At 47.7% G+C, this 20732-nt stretch overlaps 1 protein-coding gene across 2 annotated transcripts in view; it reads right to left on the bottom strand.

Annotated features, from left to right (window-relative positions):
• Positions 1-20732, bottom strand: part of BLZF1 (basic leucine zipper nuclear factor 1) — a 343666-nt gene that overhangs the window by 235432 nt on the left and 87502 nt on the right. For both annotated transcript variants that reach the window (XM_069636476.1, XM_069636477.1), the window contains one exon: positions 9244-9443. In XM_069636476.1, coding sequence (XP_069492577.1) covers positions 9244-9443 — 200 coding nt within the window. The remainder of the gene's footprint in view (positions 1-9243; positions 9444-20732) is intronic.

Below are 20732 nucleotides of genomic sequence, written 5' to 3'. Positions count from 1 at the left end.
AAACCCTCTCAGCTCCCGAAGCCGGGTTTGGAAAGAAGACAGGCAGGGAGATTGACGGATTTAGATGGAAATCAGAAACCACCTTTGGAAGGATTTGTCCTTAGGACAACCTTATCAGCCTGGAGCTCACTCACATGCCTTGCCGAAGTAATGGCGAGCAAGAAAGACACCTTCCACGAAAGGTGTTTAAGATCTACCGTAGCCATTGGTTCGAAAGGCTTATGGCACAAGGCCGTAAGAACCACGTTCAGATCACATGCTGGATGCGGTTTGCAAACAGGAGGGTAAAGACGCATTAGACCCGCAAAATGCCTTTTAACCACTGGATTTGGGCAGTGAAAAAGAGCACTGGTCCGTGGATAGGTAGGCGGCCACAGCCGAAAGATAAGTCCTGCATGACAGGACAGGAATGGCCGACTCCGCTAGTTGAGAGACGACGGACAGCACTGTGTCGATCGTAGCCACCCTGGGGTCCAGCTGTTTGGCTAAGCACCAGTGACAGAACCAAAGCCATTTGCTTCTGTACTGAGACCTCGTCGAGGGATTCCTGAATAATGCGCATGTTGTCAGTAGACAGGTTGTGATGCTCTAAAGATCTGAACTCAGGCACCATGCCGCCAAGCTGAACGATTGTGGGGAGGGGTGCCACAGCTGCCGATCACTCTCGTGAAGCAGATCGGGAAACAACGGAAGCCTGATCGGTGCACACACCGACAGATGTTGAAGCTCTGAAAACCAAAACCTGGCCGGCCACCACGGAGCTATGAGCAGAAGAGAACAGTTCACTGTGTTCCTCAGCTTGCAAATCGTCCGATGAATCAGAGGCAGAGGTGGAAAAGCATAGGCCCCCATGTTGTGCCAGGGAATCTCGAGCACATCTCCCAGAGATGAGGCTCCCAGCCCATTTCTGGAGGCATACAGAGGAAGTTTCTAGTTTGCCGATGTTGCCAAGAGGTCCACTTCCGGAGTGCCCCAACACAGGAATATCTGTAAGAGGACCTCCGCCTTCAATTCCCACTCGTAGCTGACCATTGTTCGTCGGCTGAGGGCAACTGCCGTAACGTTCAACTGGCCCGGGATGTGTACTGCCACCAGCCAGACGCCAGGCTGAATCGCCCATTCCCAAATCTGAATGGCAAGATCCACAAGGAGGGGACTTTGTGCCCCCTGCTTGTTGACGTAAAACATGGACACCACATTGTCTGTGAGAACATGAACCACTTTGTTGGCAATGACCGGCCTGAACACCTTGAGCGCCAGGAAGATCACCAGAAGCTCCAGATGATTTATATGAAGGAGCTTGTCTTGGGGCGACCAGAGGTCAGAGGCCTGAAGAAGATCCAACGTCGCACCCCACCCCAGCAGGGAAGAGTCCGTTGTGATTGTCACCATTGGGGCGGGGTCTTGAAAACCCGCGCCCACCGACAGATTGCTGAGAGACGACCACTAGACTAGGTCCACTCTTATGAAAGCCGGAATAGATATCGTCTTTGAGTCTGGATCCACAGCCTGACGCCAAGAACTCCGAAAAGCCATCTGCGTCCGCCTCATCTTGAGCCGAGCAAGAGGAAGAGCCAATATGCACGAGGCCATGAGGCCCAGAAGCCTCTGGAACCACAAGGCTGACATGCTCTGACCTCGCAAACATCTGACACGTGGCCAACAGATCCGCCATTCTGTCCCCGGTCAGGTATACTCTGCAGTCGATCGTGTTCCAACGAAAACCCAGGAAAGTCAGGTCCCGAGAGACCGTCATGGAAGATTTCTGCCAGTTCACCGATAGCCCAAGATGGAACAGGAGCTGGAGGAGAGATGGAAGATTGCTCGAGGCTTTAAGCGGGCAAGGACTGCGTAACAGCCAATCGTCCAAATGTGGATACACATGGATACCCTGAAGCCGAAGATAAGCTGCGATAACCAACATCTTCGTAAAGACACGCGGTGCCGATTTGAGGCCAAAGGGGAGCACTCGGAACTGAAGTGCTCCTCCCCTACCGAAAAACGTAGGTATCTCCGTTGTGGATTCCAGATCAGACTATGCACATACGCATCCTGAAGGTCCACCACGCTGAGCCAATCGCCCTTCTGCAAAGAGGACTTTGACAAGGCGTGATCATCTTGAATTTCTCTTGGGGTAAAGAAAGATTGAACAGGGAAAGGTCTAGGATGGTGCGCAGGCTAGCCTGGTTGGGTTGGGGCACCGTAAACAGCTGGGAGTAGAAGCCCTCCCGTCGCTCCCCTAGGGGAACGGGTTCCACCATTCTGAGATCCAGTAATTTCTGAATTTTGGCTTTGAGGGAGGGCGATCCTGACTGCTGGAAGGGAGGATTGATGGGTGGGGTAGGGCGAAGGGGTAAGCGGAAGCCTGCTCGAGCAACTGACAAGACCCACCGGTCCTCAGTGATCGTCTGCCATGCCTCCCAATGAGACACAATGCGTCCTCCCACTGGGGTCTTGTGCGAGCGCAGAAAACCCGCATTCAGCCGGTGCACTTGGTGGCGTGCAGCCAAGCCTGACGAGAGGTATCCACGCCAAGCATAAGGTCCCGGGCCGAGGTGTCGACATGATGCGCCATTGCCTCCAGCAAATCCTGCCCCAGGACCCTGGCATCTGACAATCCCGCTTTGAAATCTTCTAGCTTTTCAGCGGGAATAAACTCCTCAAACTCCGACAGACCTTTCCACATTCGCCCCCGCTAACACCAGTTTTGCATTGGCTTGACGCAGCTGCAGGGCTGAATTAGTGAAAATCTTCCTCCTTAGGGAGTCAAGAAGCTTGTCCTCTTTGGCCAGAACCTGCGAAGCCATCGTAGAAGAGGATGCCGCAGGTCTGGACTGTAAAGTGGCTGCAGCCACTACCGTGGAGGAGGGGGGCGGACACGACGCTAAGGCTACCTCTTCCGAAGAATGTAGCCTGTGGCTTCTCCCAGACTTTACGGACCTCGGCCAAAACGTCCTTCTGCAAGAACAAGCCGGTACGCCCCGAAGGAGACAAGGTGAACGCCCCCGAAAGCACACTCTCCTGTGGAGCAGGTGCCTTGGGTACTGTAACATCCAATAGACATGTCAAGCACCCGGTCGTGAAAGGCTCAGACAGAGCGGGGCTGGTCTTCAATGTCCTGATCACCCTGTGCGTCGTCCGACAGTCGCATCAGGCACCACAACAGACTTGTCCACTGGGGACAAGGGAGGCAGGGGTGGAAGAGTCGGGCGGGGGCCCCAGTCGGTAAAGGCAGCGCCCGCGGAGCCACAGTACCGCAGCTGGGACCGTCGGCGCAGGCTGGCATATCTCCCTAAACAAGCCTCGAAAGTACTCCTTCATGGGGTCGGAATGCATAAGTCTTTGAAAGTTGCCGAAAAAGACATCCTCCGCCGACGATTTAGGTGCGACTGGAGGAGGCCTCTCATGAGTGGAGTAATTCCAGGGACGCAAGGGCGAGGGTTGCCAAGCGGGCCCTTCCCCACTATTGTCCACATAAATCAATGGCGCCGATGCCGCAGGGAGCGAGACATTGTGCGGTAGGGGCATCCGAGCATTCCAGTCAAACTGGACGAAACAGATGTGCACAAGGAAACCGATGTTCACCTGAAAAACCACTCCCCTCACCTAGATCCGATGGCGTAGTTGTAAGGAAGGTATCCAAAATGGCCGCTGTGGTCTTCACGGGAAAAGCTGCCATTTTGTCAGCACCTGTGGAGAACTGTGACACGTGTTAAAGTGAGGCAGGGGTCTCCACAGGTGGGTCAGGGGTCTTCATCTTAGGCTTAACACAAGAAACCTCAGCTGAGCCAGTATTGCGTGGCCTAGGAAGTTTCTGTGACATGCTATCAGCCAAACTAGCCTTCGAATGAAGGACCGCGGCACTACCGGTAACAGAGGGAATACGATCCAAGACCTCACTCCGTGCCCCTTCAACAGGTCTGGAGTCACTGCTGGAGCGGGAACGATGAGGAACACACCTCACCGACAAGACCCTAACAGGCCTCTCAGAACTGTTCGTCACCTTAGCCCCTAAACGAGGGACCTCGGACCCGAGTCCAGTAAAAGACTCTTCACGACAGGCCTCGAACTTCTGTTCGGTATCAACAGCCTCAACTGAGGCCTCAGGGCGTACCCCAGTGTTTATACAGGAAGCTCCAGTCAAGGAGACCTCGAAGCAAGCTCCGGTACCAGACGCCTCAGAACTGGGCCCACAAATAGCCCCCACAGGGGGGACCTCGGATTGTAGTCCGATGTCAATAGGCCCCTTACGAAGGCCCTCGGAGAAAACTCTGGTACACTTTTTAGGCCTAGAAGGCACCTAAGGGCAAGCCGCGGTAACAGAGCTTTTGACGTTCTTGCCGGACCGGGAAGAAGTCCCCCGGTCGGGGTTCTCTAAAAAGTAAAGAACTCACCGGGCGTTTCTTCTTCTCATCGATGAATGTTTGAAAGTGCGCTGGTGGAGTGTGGTGAAACACCTCCTCCCACCACTCTAAACGACATTGAAGCGCCCGGACCGAAAGGGAGTCACAGTAAAAGCACGAGTCCTCACCGGTGGTCCGGACCCAAACACTCTAAACAAAGAGAATGGGGATCCGCCCTAGCAAAGTGCGCTGACAAGAAGAACAATTTGGAAAGTCTAGCTGAAACGGCATAGACTGACTACCACGCGACAGCTAAGCCAGAGCAATAGAGGGGAAACTGGAATGAAAAAAATCTTCCAAAGATGGAAGTGCGTCCAGTCCTAAACAAGCGGAGAAAAGGATTGATGGGCAAAGAACTGGGCGGAGCCAAGGAGGGCGGGGTTACGGCCACGTGCGGTACCCTGCGTAAAAAATGAGAGAAAGGACCCATTTTTGAAAAATGTGATGCTTTTTACAAAGTGCTCCGGTCCCGTCCCATAGGATGGAGGAATGTCTAAGTATGGAGGAAAGGGGATGGGACGTAGGAGTACGCACATTATCAGACGTCCCTGTGGAAGCGCATATAGCCAGGGAGCTTGCAAAAAATGTTCAGTTACTTTGCTATACCCCAAAATGTAAAACAGAATTTGGGGTTGTCCAAGAAGCATAAGCAAACCCCACTCCAACCCTCAATTTAGTTATGTTTGATGGATTTATGCAACCCTTCTTGAGAATTACTACTGGACAACATCTTAAATGTGGAAACATAGATGACTTGGATTTTCTGGTGCAGTTTTATCTCGTAACATAATGCACTAAAGGAAATCACCAATAAATGAAAATGAAGCTCTGAGAAAATGGTGGCTGCGAGAGAGTGAGGGAATGTATGCATTTTCGAGGTTTCTATTGTAGGCAGCTCCAATACAGTGGGAGTACAGTTATTACATGCCTTCAATGTTTGTTTTCCGGTTGTAGCATCTCTTCCTTAGAGCTCATTGTGGTGCATTCTTCACGAGGCAGAGAAAAGGTCACACATAGCCAGAATCCTGCACATGCTAGTCTGAGTACAAACTGTAGTGATGGGATTTGTGATGGGGGTCTAACAAGTCCAGTTCATGCATGCTCACCCAAAATATGAAGATTTGCAAAGAAGGGGAGTGCGAAACTAATGGCAGTGATCAGGAACGGAAACAGAAGCAGTTTACCAGGAGAACGAGTACAAGGGCAGCTTTGATAGCTGATAAAGAGTTGCAAAAAGCTCCCAGGGCTCGAAGTACCTCTAGGGCAGGAGGTGGTTAGTAGAGACGCTAAACACATTTTCATGGAAGGAAAGAACTAGGAAGATTGTTCCCTGAAGGTCTATGATGAAATGCCAGCTACATGGGAAAAAGGTAAAGGCACATATGCTAGGTGGGATTTGGAAGAGAATGTTGCTGGCCACAAGCTCCTCTTTCTCTTTGTTACGCTCACCTGATATCCCCGCAGGCGTCTGGAAGGCTCTGAGATCTGGAACCCTGGATGCGTAGTTGCCCAGTGCTGAATAATGAAGCTATTATTTGTAGGGTGAGCTTTCCGTCCTGCGTTTCTTGTGTAGGGGCGCTTGACGTTTGTTGGCGAGCTGCCCGAGTTGCTTCACTGGTGCAGTAAGCCTTCCTTGGGCCCAGACCTGCTGTGACCCCGAATCTGCTGGTAGGCAGGAAGGTTTGTTAATTGTAAGTCTTTGTTCCGTTTATGATGGAAATTCGTTAATGTCTATCTCCTTCTTTTCAGGTGCGGAGGTCTTGATGCTGGCGTGCCGGATGGAGAGGCACGTTTCTAGGTAAGAGAAAGTGCGAAGCGCAGCGCCTTTATTGTCTTTTAAAGCTAACCTGTGTTTTCTTCTTCTCCTCCTCCTCACAGGGCGCTGTGGTGCTGCGAGTGGATGAGAGCGCGATGAAAAACAGGCCCCCGGAATCCGTTCAGATAAGTACAGTGCGTTGTGGTTGTTTAATATTGAAAGCAAACCTGAATATATCTCTTTTCCTTTGCAGATGTTGCTGCGGTGCTCTGGATGCAAGCGTGGCGTAGCGCGATGGAATTCGATGTTTTGGAAGCGCGCGTAAAAAATATTGTTTTTCGCTTTCTCGTTATTGCAGGTCGCAATGTTCGAACATCAGCTGTGGTAGCGGTTTGCTGAAAGACCTTAAGCTAGTACTCACAGGTGATTGATGTTTCTTCTTCTCTCGGTTTGCACAGATTGCAGCTCAGTTGAGATGCGGAGTGTTGGATGGTGTTTTCTGAGGTAAGACAGAATAATCTTGTTCTTGTAGGATTACAGGCGCTGGACACAGTGAGCGTCACGCTGCTGGTTGCAGAATAACACGAAGCGTGTTCTGCAGTCAGGGTGTGTTTTATATAGCACAGGTAAAGTAGTACTAGGGAAAGTAGTTCCAGGCCTGTCACACCCAAAACACTAGACTGCACGGCTTGGTTCTTAGAACTAGACTGTGTGGGTGCTTCCATGTTGGATTTAAAGGCCCATGTACATAAATGGGACCTAGTTTGAACAGCCCTTTTGCAGTGGTTTTAAGGCCCTCAGGGTTCTGGTGCGAGCCTGCTTGTGGCACAACGTGTGCCCCTCACAGTGGTCCCGACACTCTTCCTTTAGGGAGGGGCAACATGAAAAGAGTTCCTGGTGGTGTGGATGTAAACAAGACTATGTGACTTCCCTGATTCTAAGATCAGTTCTCAAAATATATGCAGTGGTGAGGGACTAATTTGAAATAACCTTAGGAGGAGCAAACTAACTTCACAAGGTATAGCTATTTCTGGGAAGGAGGGAGTAACAAGCCCAATAGGTAAAACGTGACCAATTATTTCGCCATTTCTTTTCAATGTACACCAAATCCACTAAGATGAGGTATATTAACAGTCCTTCCACAGTAAGAGGAAAGACCAACATCTGTTTTCTCAAAATACCACGAAGGATATCTCAACATCCAATATCAGACTGGCTCTTAGTACTGACATAATATTTGCAGGCAATTGTTCCCCGCTAGGGATCTGGGTCCATCATAATTTGTTGAAGGGTAGGTGTGTAATACATGGGAGGACCTTCCCTTTTCCACTCAAAAAATTACATCAATGCTGCTAGTCAAGGTACACATTTAAGAAAATATTAAAGCTCCACAAGGAGCAATCCGGTGATACCCTGATGCGAAGGAACTAAGGTATACATACGGGCTTATATTGATACTTTTTAAAAGATTCATTCTTCCTTGTAGGGTTTGCTTGAGCAGTGATATGAGCCGGGTCAAAAGGACAAAGGTCAGACCGTATCATGCTTTTAGCATGATATTTGGATAGGAGGGTCTACTTCCTCAGTGGATAGCCTCTTATTAATAGCACTGAGGCAGTTAATACTACACGGCTGTTGAGGTCTTTATAGCGGTAGGGTTTGGGCAAAAAGTAACCCATTGATAGAATTTACTGGTACAGTACACCTATTCGTTTCCAGGTCATTACAACTATCAGTTCCAAAATAGCAGAGAAGGAAAGAAAAGAGGACACCAGCATAGGTTCATAGCATACCCAACAATTTAAGTAACACTCATAAAAATCTGATATCAAGCCATTGGTTTTATCACAGGATTTAAAAAAGTACAATTTACTTATTTTAGTGGATTTGTAAAAACCAAATTGGATTTCCTCAAAAATCCAGATGAGATCAAGGAGTTTCTGTAGCATTACTGTTCACGGATTACAAATTTGAGCCCGGAAATGTGTGTAGTGGAATAGAAAGTGCAATTTCGCCTGCTGGGCTAACCCTATCAGATATGAGGTCCTTTTTATTCAAAGTATGTGCTAAATGCTGAAACAAAGCTTAGTGTCTACATAAGTACCATGAGGAGCTACATTGAAGGTGCAGGCCTCAAATGAAAGGAACGTTGCATTGTGCATAGAAAGGCAGGGCAGATGCCCAAGTTTAGTAGCTAATAGAGACCTGTATTTGAGTGCTTAAAGCATTATAGTGCTTGGATAGCCAGGCTTTGTAGTCGAGGTACTATGGCACTAGCTAGTGAAGCACAGGGCCGGTAAAGCTTGCTCACTAGGGGTTAATTGCGATGCATATTATTTCAGCTCCTCTTTTCGCTGTAGTGGCTCTGCCATCCTTGGTAAACAAATCCTTTCACATGAGAAGGAATGGTATGGCCTCGTACTCACTGATAAACATTCCTGCGCTTTCGCAGATGGAGGCTCCAAGTTGGGAGGCGAAGAGAAGGGAGTGCGCGTTGGAAACTTACTGAGTTGGGTTTTTCCATCAGTCAACATGTTATGCACTGAGAACGTTCTGGAATAGTGTGTTATGCTGATTGACCACGACATTATAAGAATGCATGTCCACATGGCTCATTGGGGGATTATTTTGCGGACTCGCATCGAGCCGGTGCCCAGAGCATGGTGATGACCTAGGCGGCTTCTTGTGGCGCTGTCCTCTATTAGAGCTGGCTGAGCAAGCTGTTCGTTTTATAGGGCCTGGAACCCTCAGCGCTGATAATAACATACAAGGGACGTAAGACTGTTTCTCTAATGAGCTTTGCGATTTTCGCTAATCAATCATTTCCCAAATTGCTGCTATATTTACTGTTCTATTATATTATGCTTTGTGTCTAATAAATGCTAAATTTATGCTGAAGGTGCGATTTCTCTAGTGAGGAGTTCATTGCTTTGCAAGATCGGACCTGTAAGTCGGTGAAATAGGGTTATTTATGTTAATAAGGGCTGGTCTCTGGGGAGAAATACCCTTTTCAATACAATGTGTTATGAATGTTTATGCTGTAACGTTTATAAAGGTTTTCCAAAACAATCCCAGCGTGCTCACCTGCTGGCTAGGAATTTGCTGCGCCACACATCACACTGTATGGACATCCGCTCCAGTTGTTCAGAAAGCTGAGACATGTTGCGTCCTAGGGCCTCGTTTTCTAGCATCAACTGATTTTTCTCTCGAGCCATGCGTTCAAAATGATATTGTAGATCATCCCCGACTGATGCAACAAGTAGCTTTTTCAACTCGCGATTCACCTAGAAGTTGCAGGAACCAAAGCATTTGTAAGAAAAAGATCAACCTTTAGTTCCAATCACCAGAGTCTTCATGCTATAGCAAGGTTAGATGAAAAGCACATTTTCTATGATTTGAAGAGGAAATAAATGTTAGCCAAAATGTCACTTTGGTTATTTTCCTAATGTTGATTAGCAAGCATTCGGTTCCTACCAAAGGTACGCATCTTAGGTGCATATAAAACAATGTAACTGGCTGAGGGAAACTATTACTATTATTAGGACTAAAAGGGGGAGGGTCTAAAGGAAGGAAACTAAATGAAAATCTTCACCAAAAATGTACTAAACATAAGCAAGTCAATATATCCCTCTTTATTTTCTCAGCATTAAAAACAAACTTTCTTGAAGTTTCCTTACACAGTTAGCATGCTTTGAAAATATAGGTCAAAGCTTTGAAATGAACAGAAGAAAAAATGTAAAAATACTGTATTTGGGAACTGCTAGGGCAGACCGTAGCAGTTTTTTGACACCATGCCATCATCTACTGTATGTACTCCAAATGCTTGAATAATGCCAAACAACAAGGGGGGACTAGGAAGGCTCATGGTCATGGTCATTATGGCTCCTGGTCAGTATGGTCGATAGTGGATAAGTGGGGGAAGGCCTAAGGGAGGATGTTGTGCATTGAGAAGAATATGACATGTCAGGGGGGCGCAGGGTGTGCTGAGCTCATGAGTAGCCACCATTGAGCAAAGTGAAGAGCCAAGAATGAGAAGCGGACACAGAGCTTATAGTTTTGGCTATAAAATTTCATTCAAAATAAAAGGGGTTGGAAACTGCCTTGCCCATACCTCAACTAAAAAAACAAAGGGCCTATCCTGTGTCAATATGGCCAAAGCAAAATGACCAGTGTCCGTAATCCTATCCAAGTACTCACACTCTAAAATGAATACTAATGTGATAAAGATAATGGCTTTGGGCTTGAAAGTGCACACATTTTCAAGATCAAATGAAAAATCTAACTCCAACACAAAGGTTCAGTTCCAGGGGATGGCTCCCTTACCTAGGTTGCTCTTCACCAATACTATGAATCAATAACACAACCAAAATTCTTTATGGGCTCAGAGGCTACTTCCTTCCCCTTGGTGTCGCAGTTCACTCCTGGGGCACGGTCTCCCTTCCCCAGATCTCTGTAAAACATTTAGAAACTCCTAAGGGCATGAATTTTCCTCAACAAAACAACTTAGACTTGACTTTGCCTCGTCTACTCCACTGCCAGGACGTTCACAGGAGATTCTTTGCACACTTGCAAACATGCAAACTTGCCATTGCCTCGCATTCACCTTGTTGTATATTTCTCACATTCAAATAAATCAGACAACCTGTCTTAAATTCCCTTTCTTTCACTTTGCTTGCCCTTTTCTGTCCTTGATAATATCTCTTGAGTGCCCCAGGGTCCCAGTTTCCCTTCACACTGCTCTTCTTTGGCAAACTGGTACAAGCGCTCAAGAGTCCCGCCTCTCCTGCATGGTCTTGCTAAATTCATTAAGCTGCTCCTGCCTCTGTCGTTATTGACGCCTTGCTGTGGAGCCCTCAGTGTTTGGGCGGCTTCGCTGCTGCTCTCGATTACTGGGGCCACCAGCGAGACTTCCTTCGTCCTGTCGCGGCTCTGACACGGTGAAGCAGCATCTGCAGTCTTCCTTCCTTTTCCATCCCTTTGAGCTTGCTAGCTCCATGGTCTTTGTTGTGGCTCAAAAGTCCCTAGGTCCACACCGAGAGGACAAACCTTTCCCAGGCAGAGTCTCCTTTCACCATGTTGGTTGGGATTTTTAAATGTCCCGGGACCCATTTATTTATTTTTACATTTATAAAGTGCACTAAACCCATAGCCATCAAGGCGCTGTTGCAGAGCCAAGTTGCAGGAGTGGTCATTCAAGGTTGTACATGTAGGAAAAAGTCTCTGAAGAAAGGCAGAGGAGAAATGTTCTAGGTAACGAACCAGGTGTGCAGATTATTGTGAAAGGTCCAGTATGATTGTTCATCTCTCTGGGTGGGCAAGATGAGCTGGTTGGCGTAGGAAGGTCTGGTCGGTCTTGTTGACTGTGCTTGGGTAATTTTCTGGGAGAGGTGGGTGGCAGTGTTAGAGAAGCACCTGAGGGTGATTAACAGCGTTTTCAAGTTGATCCGTTCTTTTATAGGGAGTCAGTGAGCCTTCCATTTTGCAGTAGAGATAGGTTCTCGTCTCAGAATGTTAAGAGCCGCACAGAGCACATTGTTTTGGATTATTTGCAGTTCGTGGATATTGTGCTCAGAGGTGCCAGCAAATGGAGCATTGCAATAATCCAGTCTGGAGCCAATGACGGCTCGGGCAATGGCGAGGCTGCCGTCAGCCCACAGGAAGGGTTCGGCAGGCATTGATATGTTTGATGGTGTGGGCAGCCGAGGATGAAATTGCATTGACCCGAAGCGTAATTGAGAAGGAAGTGTCTAGGTAGACTCATAGTGTCTTCACTGTCATTCAAGCATGGATCGTTATTCCATCAGTGGTGAAGGAGGTGTATTGATAGTTGAGGTTTTTGAACACCGGGCAGCCCACAGGGAGGATTTCAGTCTCTTTGTCGTTAAGACAGGGAAGGTGCGTGGCCATCCATGCCTAGATGTTTTGGAAGATGGAGTTTAGTTTCTCAGTAATCAGTAATTGCCAGAGAGGTGGAGGAGAATTTGGGTATCATCGTAGTTGGTGTAGGAGTCTAGGCGGTGAAAAGGTGGTTTAGTAAAGATGTTGTAGAGGGTTGGGGAGACAGGATCCTTGGCGGGTACTGCAGGAGATAGGTGCTGGTGGCGAGCTAGTATATTCTGCGAAGATAGGTTTGCAAACACTATAGCGTGTGATGTGCTTCTCGGGCTCATTGAGCTTCATTACTCCGTCTAGGCTCCTCATCCCAGTATTTCTATGCATAGGGGATTGATAAGTCGTTCTAGGTTTATTCATTGGATGCTGAAAACTCCTTACTAGATTTGAGGAGAACAATCACAGTACGTCATAAAGGATTGAGGTATGGAGGGGATTTACCTAAAAAGGAAAGGTGGGTATGCACTTTCACTCGACAATGCTGTGTCATTGCCCCCCCCAGCCACCCCGAGGGTTGCCTGCCCCATGTAGTCCTCCCTCATACAACTACCCCCAGGGCCAGGATAAGGTAGCGGCAGCCGTCCCGTGGCCACATGGGAAGAGGCTACCCCAAGGAAAGAAGTAACGAGCATCAGATTTATCACAGCACACAAAGGCACTAATCCCTTCCTGCGTTTGTGACTTTGTGGAAAAGACTATGGTCATCCAGAGTCTGTCCTAGTGGACCTATTGTTTTCATACACCTAGAACCTAGAACATTATTCAGGAATCAATACGGAGACCGGCATGGTATCAAGAGATGACACAGACAGGTAAGTAGATTTTCAAAACCTTTATGGTCAGGATGGGAAACTCGCCTTAGCTCTAATGTGGGAATGTTCCCTAACGAAAGGAAAATTAAGGGAATTCTAAGTCAGTCTGTCAAAAGAAAAATACTGTCTGCGTCAAAACCTATGCTTGCCCTCACTTTTACAGAGTTACAGTGTGCATGGGATTTGGCCAACTCAATAGTGTTCAAAGTTAATGTGGCAATGGAGCTTTTCCGTAGCTCCCTTCCCCCAAGTTCAAGGCACTCGGGTAGCGTTCAAAGTAAAGTTCCACAGGTTCTCAGGATTCACTTGGCAACTCAGATTGGCTTGACAAAAGTTCATAGTATCTTTTTCTTGTCAGGATGCGCCTCTGTAACTGGTCCCTCAGGCTTCCCTCGCTCTGAGCCAGACCCTCTGGATTCTTCTCCAACTCAAAAATACTCAACTGGTTCAATGTTGCCTCCTGTTAAAAAGTAAAGTTAAATTCATAAAGAAAATTTCACTCTTCGCTTGGTTCCTGGTCTAAATCTTTCGGTTTGCATCCTGTGTACTTTATGCAGCTCTCTTTTACAGCTAGGGGTCCCCTGGTTGTGGCACAGTTGTCAGACTGCACAGTCTACCCACTACAGGTCGCACAATCAGGCACCCTACTTTGTATGAGTGCTCAGGTTTTTCTTGTGGGGTCTCTGCGGCCCTCATGGATCAGCCTCCTGCCGGGGGACCGTCCAAATGCTTCTCAACACTCTTGGTTTAGTGGAAAATAATTTTGCTGCCATTTTGGTTTTCACACAGCTCCCCCTTTTTGGATCTCATTTTTCCTCAGTTTTCAGTGCTGTGCAAAGCTCCCCTTTATTCATTGGAGCTTCCTATTCAGCTACAGAGTTTTCGTGAACGTGTTCTCCTGCACGCGACCCCTCTGTTACTTTGTATCAGCAAAATACTCATGTCAGTTTCACCCGATGCGTCTTTCACTATATACTTACCTCTCCGGTTGTGTTTCCTTCCTTCCTTTTACCAACAACGTCCGTGCAGTCTGAGGTCAGGGTCTTCCCACCTGCCCCTCAGACACTCCTGGGTCTCCGACTTGGTGCAGGGGAACAAGCTCTTTGCATTCACCTAAAATCGGATTAGCAAGCCCCCCGCTCCCCTTTTCCAGACCTTGTCTCACAACTGGAGTGGCAGGCTTCTAGCCACGCTGTTATAGGACGCTCCTTCATGCAAACCCTTGGCGTCCTTGATTTCCCCATCTGGTCTCGGGCAGCCACAGCACCACAGATCTCCTCTCAACTTGTTCCAACTACTGAATGCTTGGGTGCCTTTTATACTCCGAGCACCTGACAGGTTGCAGGTGTGCATGGTTATTGTCAATTGTCTGACCCTGCCTGGTTAGTGGAACACAGAAAATTAAGGTGTTTATGTGCCTTGGTCTGCATCTTCTTCGTCCCAGTACCATAGTGGTATAAGTCTGTACTCCTCCTGACTTCCTCTTCATCACATTATTGAAGTAATATATGTTGGAAAGAGAAGTGTGTGCCTGAATACATCCTATGAAGGTTGAAGAGGGGTTGGGTAGGTCATTATCAAGGAAGGGGGGGGGGGGGGATACCATATTTCCGGTCTAAGGGTATCCTTATGACAGGAAAGCCGTATTGATAGCTTTCTCTTCCCTTTCTCAATGTTAGGGTAATGTTCACAAGGGTTAGGCTATGATATGTCAAATCTTCTCCTCATTTTATCACGATGACGACAAGAAGAGGTTGGTGGTTCTGGTTCCTTCACTCTGGTACTCTCAGTAAATGAGGTTAACAGGGAAGGAAAAGATTGGGTCTTACCGTAGTTTATAAGATTAGAGGGACAGGAGGGTAAGTCAGTGTCGTAGGTACAAAAAGGGGTTTGCTGCCCTGGGGTTTTATATTCCCTTAACTTTCCTCCGAGGGTGAATGTCTGTCGGAAGGACTTGGGGAAGAGCAGGACATGCATGACAATACCCTATGAGAGTAGAGGGAGGGTAAGATAGGTCTGGATTAAAAAGGGGGGGAATACCATGTCTTGCCCTTGGGTCCACGGGAAATTGGTAAGGAGGGCCCTCGATCCTCCGTCGATTGTCCGCCTCCAGGGTTGGGATCCAAAAACGAGGGCCTGCCCCTTGCTACCTGCGTAGAAGATCCCCAGGGGGTAGGCAGGGAAAGACCCTTCGGTCTTTCACAACACCCACATTCTTCCCACAACCCACAATGATGGACAACCTTATAGAGACCAGGCAGGAAGAAAGAGTAGGCGATATTGTCTCCTTTACAGTCTCTAGGCGGGGTAGGGTGTAGTGGACTAACATTTAATGCTCCTATCTTGGTAGTGTTCATGCCTAGGTATACCGGACCTAGAATTTCTGGTGCTAAGCCCCTTGACTTATAGATATGTCCTCACTACATCCAATAGAACGCAAAGATACTGTGTCTTGATCACACCCCTGGGAAAGTGGCTTGGTAGTTATATGCAGACGATAAACAGCCTGCTGAATCTTCATAGTGATTGTGTTGATGGCACTCCAGTGGGCCTACAGGTTCAACAGTGTATAACAACAATTGGCTTTTCATTAAATGGAGAAAAAAACAGAGGTACTGGGTATGGATAGGCTACCCTTTTCTTGGCTCTACTTCCAATCCTGTTTCTACTGCTGAGAATGAGAGAGTTATGCTGATAGGAATTGCACTTCTAAGCCCAAAGTTAAAAATACGGCTATATCTGCTCTTGTTCTCCTTTATTCCTCATCTACAATTGGTCCTGTACTATCTCAAGATCACGGAAAATGCCTGGGTCAGGCTGCAATGCTTTTGTGCTTTCGATACTTTGCTTCAGTCTACAACTTTTGGCAAACTTACAGGCTGTTTGGAATAGAGCCATTTGGATTATTTCTGATTTAAGAAAGTTCAACTATCTTTCTACTTATCATAAGACTCTTACTTGGTTGTCCATTGACTTCATAATTCAAGCTCAGGTCGCATCGTAGAAAATGTTTAATAGCCAAACACCATATTCCTAGCATATCTGGAGACGCAAGTATACAACTCTAAGAACAATTTCACTAAATCATTTAGATACCAGGCTCCTGCTTCTAAATGTCAAAAGCATGCAGTCAAAACACACGACTTATCTAGGTCTTGTATACTTCGCCTATTCATGACCGAATGTGATGCAATATGCCTCTTCATTCTCCCATACCAACCACAAAAGTGGAAAGAAAATAGGAACCAAGTACAAGGGGAAAAGGAAAAAGATGGGAAATCAGGATAAGAAAGGGTCTAATGGATAAGTTGACAAAAGGACTTGTTACGAGTGAAGGGATTTGGCTTAGTGGTTGATAAGGGTGTATTTTATCTTCGGAAAAGGCATCAGGGTAGTCAGAGACAAGGGCCACCGCAAGCTAGTGGATGCAGGGACTGGAGGAGATAAACTGTGGTTCCCTAGAATAGCCTTGCTGCATTCCCTGGAAGAGCTAGGAACTGGTCAGATGAGTTTATTTCGGAACCCCGATGAGGTCTGTGGGAAGGGACTTCCCTCTTAAGGACTTGGCAGTTCGCTCTAGTAGTCCAATCCAGATTCCAGAGAGGTTGTTCCTTCCAGTCACAAAAGTGTCACCTGGGAACAAAAAGCAGGTCTGTCACTTTAACATATTCAATGTGAAAGCCTCATAAATAAAGATATATTTTACAGATTCAAGGATACCTTCTGCACTTGTGCGAAGTCAAACGTGGATTCCTGATGTTAATTCTCAAATTACTCTCTACTGCAAGGCCTCAGGAGTAAGTCACAAACAGTATTTTCATTTCATATCTACGTTAGCAGCATTGGAAAAAATACACATACATCCAGCTCGGTCCACAAGACTAATTAACTATTATTGCAACACAGAAGAAAGGCTCTTGCTCGCACAATCTGAGACTCACGTAGATACATTCTATACTTCCCATTGTCTACCTATTATATGAACACCACCGGATACACAAAGTGTCATTTCTCCTACAAGCAGAAAGGCTTCAGTGGGAACTTACTGACTCCCATTGTACACACTGGTTATTTCTTTACAGTGACCTCTGGTTTGTCAAACTCATTACAGATTGCAAAGGAAGAGGAGGGCCATTTCACATAACCAGTCACAATTTGAAATCCAAAAGGGCAGCTGGCCCTAAAACGATCTTAGACCCAGACCCTCCTAGACCACCTAACCCTAAAACCACATGCACAATTCAAAATCAAGCTAGTCCACACCACGTATGTCCATCAATTTTCCTTAGAGTCCATCCTAGGGAGGGTGAATCAGGGTTTAAAAGGCAGGCCTGGCAAGTCTCCCGGTGCAGAGTATAAGAGTAGGTGCAGGAAAAGAGGTTTTAGAGGAGAATACCAAGATAGAGATCTATTGAGACGGCAGAAGATTGGAGGACGGCGTTGCAGGCTGGAAGATGGAGGTTGTGATTGAGGTGTACCATTTAAGAGGATGTTGTTTGTTAAAGAAGACTGACCACCTGTGAAGGAGTGATAGTAATAGACAATGCCAACCCCTCAGTGGCAGCTGGAGAAGAAATGTACCTGCTAGAGGAGAGAAGCTTAAAACTAAACTGAAGAAGTGGGTGATCAGGTAATACTCCTCCCCAGATCCCTAGTGAATAGGTAGGTTCCAGCGGGTCAGCCGGACAAATACGATGGGGCAGCATCACAGAGGGGCAGCAAGCATATGCTAGACTCCCCCAAGGTGACCCCTCGGACAAAGCCATGAGAGCAAGGAGGAAAACAGAGGCCCAGCCACATGCTTCCTCTGGGCAGAATCCATGGGAGCAGTAGTTGCTGATAGACATTTCACAGCTGCCTTTATCAGTTTAAAGAAGAAATGCCACGTGCTGGAGCACCAACTGAAGGAGAACCCCCAAAACAATAAGTTTCATTGAAAAAGGCTTAGGATTCCCTGGCAACCCAAAGACAAAAATCAGGGTTCTTCAGTGAATGTTGGGCCAGGCTTGGAGACAAACATACTTGAAAGAGACTTGTCTCAACTTTATTGTATTTATCATTCCCTGTGAAAGAACTGGGCAGTCCAAGTGTGAGCAAGTACAAGAAAACCCCATTGATATTACTACCTACCTCAGAAGAATAGCATCCCCAAAACAGGTGAAGAAATCAGCACCCAGAGAAGCCTGCAACTGTTGTCAAACCACTTTTACTCATATCCTAAACTGGTATTGTTTCAAACATGTGTGAAGCCTCCTTTGGGTGTACCCTCCCCGACGATTGTTCAGAAACTGACAGTTACTTGACTCCTTGCTTGGATCTTGAGAAACGTAAAAGCTTTCCGAAAGCCGGACTCATGTAGTCTATGTTCACTCGGCACAATCCAGACAGTGGCCAAACCGCAGACCTTTCAACCAGCAGATATGTATTCTAATCATGGTGCCCCCACTTATAGCCATGATCACATCATTTGGTCATCCCTTTAGACCACTATACTTGAATTTCCTCATCTGCCAAAGGTCTGAATGCTCAGAAATAAACCGATCAGCAATATAATGTGCTATATCCATCTATCCATTTATCTATAAGCTGATGCAATTTATCAGCGTTAGGTTGTCCTCTGCTGCCCAAATGGCAAAGTGCACCTCTGTGTGCCTTTCCACTTCAACAACAGCTATCATTTTAACAAACTGAACGAGCACGGTCATTGAGTTCCCTTCATATTGAATAGCACGTATGTAAAGACTGGTAGGGGGTGTCTGTACTTCCGCTCTCTATATGGTAGAGGAGAGGCACAGGAGACCCCAGCCAAGATTCTCTATAAGGTAGCAATGGACGAGCAATCAAGGCCTAGCTTCTCAGGAGGTGATGCAGGCTGGTTCTTAAGTACAGTGTAGTCCCCGAACCCCCACAAAGGAATGTCCACACACTGTATTACTGAAAACAGTCTTTATATAATATTCAAAGGTATGTACACGGTCACAATAACGCACTTTGTACTTGGAAGTCAATGATAAATATATACAATTCTAAAGTGGTACCACTAATGTTATTGAATCTCATTAAAGTGTATCAACTGTACGGTTAAAATGTCACACAGATTAATAACGAGGAAACCAGCATTAGAGATAGGTAGGAACGTAAAATGGTTGAAACGTTAGGCAGAATGCTGACCCCTACCACTAGGCACAGTTCTGTGTGGAGATTTCCCCCCCCCCCCCACCTGGGCAACCTGTGAATAAAAGATATATAGCACAAGCCCAGTCCATATGTTCAATAGTCTCACTTCTTCCTATTAAGGTTTTACCCCCCCCCCCCCCCCCCAAATGTACCTGGTGAAGTAGAGTTCTCTGACGATGCGTCGACCAATCCTTCTTGAGTGCCTCCCTTTCAGGCGGGAGCCACGGATCGTCGAGAGGTGTTGGGGAATCGACGGCCCTTCTTGAGTGCCCTCCCTTTAAGGCAGGAGTCACGGGTCGTCGAATGTCCGACGGTGAACAGGGTGAACTACGGCAGGGAAGTGGCAGCTTCGTTCCTAGCGGTGCTCGTCGACGACAGAGCGTTGGCGTCCTGCAAGGAAGAGGCGTGCGGGGCACCTCAGTGCAGATAGTTCTGGACCGCAAAGAGATGATGAAGAACTGTGGGCCAGCAAGAGCGTCGAGTCGTCGGCGTCTCTGTGGTCCTTAGGTGGCGGGAAACCCACCGGTGGATGCTCCGCGGCGCGTCGACGGTCGGGCCTTCTCCAGCGGGAGACAAGCGGGTAACGATGCAGACGAGAGCGTCCGATGATCAATGGAAGTTCTTAGGCAAAGGGGAGCACGGCGGCTCCAGTCGGCGACGGCGGTCGTCGACAGTGGCGGACAACAGTCCGAGTGCTTCTCCTTGGAGTTCCGCAGCAGTCCCTGTATCGGGTCGGCAGCCTGTCGAAGGTCTGTCTACCAGGGAGCGTTGGCAAAGATCAGATGTGCACGATGGTCCCTCGTAGCTCGGGAAGAGGGCGCCTTACCAGGTGCTCTCTGGATCAGTCCTTGGGAACACAGCAGCCTTCAGATTGCGAGGGAGAGCCACAGCACTCCTTCTCGTCCAGCGGGGGGTTTCAAAGTCAAGCGTCAGTTACTCCAGTTACTCGTCGTAGTGGACTACAGCTTCTGAACACTATTCCTAGCAGTGAGAGGTCCCCAGATATACTGTTGATCTCCCATTCATTCCGCTGGGTCACAGTCAAGCATCCAATCACGACTACGGGCATTCATGCAGGCAGGCAGCCAATCAGGCACACAAGGTATTCAGGCCATTCACTTCTCTCCAGACACTCACAACAAGTTATGTGTATTGGGACAAGTATCGAGCCATTCAACACTCCAAGCTGCATTCATACCGGTTTCGGGCAGGGTTGTCTCAGACATTGTGTCAACCACCAGATACTAGACACCCACAACACAGAATGCATGTTCGTCACACACTCTATTCACCCAGGTCCCACCCACAGGAGGTACCCACAACATACATCACCGGGAAGGCTCCAGCTAGTCTGGCCGGGCCTCCACAACACCACCATATATGGCATTTCCACCCAACAGCCTGTCAGGGGGAAGGGACAGAGTCAGGGCTTCCCAGGACTTTGGGAAAACAAGGTAATGGGTAATAGAAAGCAAGAGGCCACTGGGGCCATCTTGTTTTCCATCAGGAATCAACTGATCCCAATGGCAGGGCATGGGGTATCCCAAAATGGAGGATACTCCGCGCATCTGTCAAATTCAGCATGGAGCTGCCACCAGCCCATACCCTGCTCTGCGTGCCACCCACAGGTGCCCAAAAACATACACTAGGGCACAGGGTTGTACCCCCACCCATGGGTGCCATAAGGGTATC

Source organism: Ambystoma mexicanum, chromosome 7p, assembly GCF_040938575.1.
Source record: "Ambystoma mexicanum isolate Mex_15411 chromosome 7p, UKY_AmexF1_1, whole genome shotgun sequence".
NCBI classification, from domain to species: Eukaryota; Metazoa; Chordata; class Amphibia; order Caudata; family Ambystomatidae; genus Ambystoma; species Ambystoma mexicanum.
The sequence above is the reverse complement of the archived record's forward strand: the minus strand, read 5'-3'. Positions and strand labels throughout refer to the sequence as shown.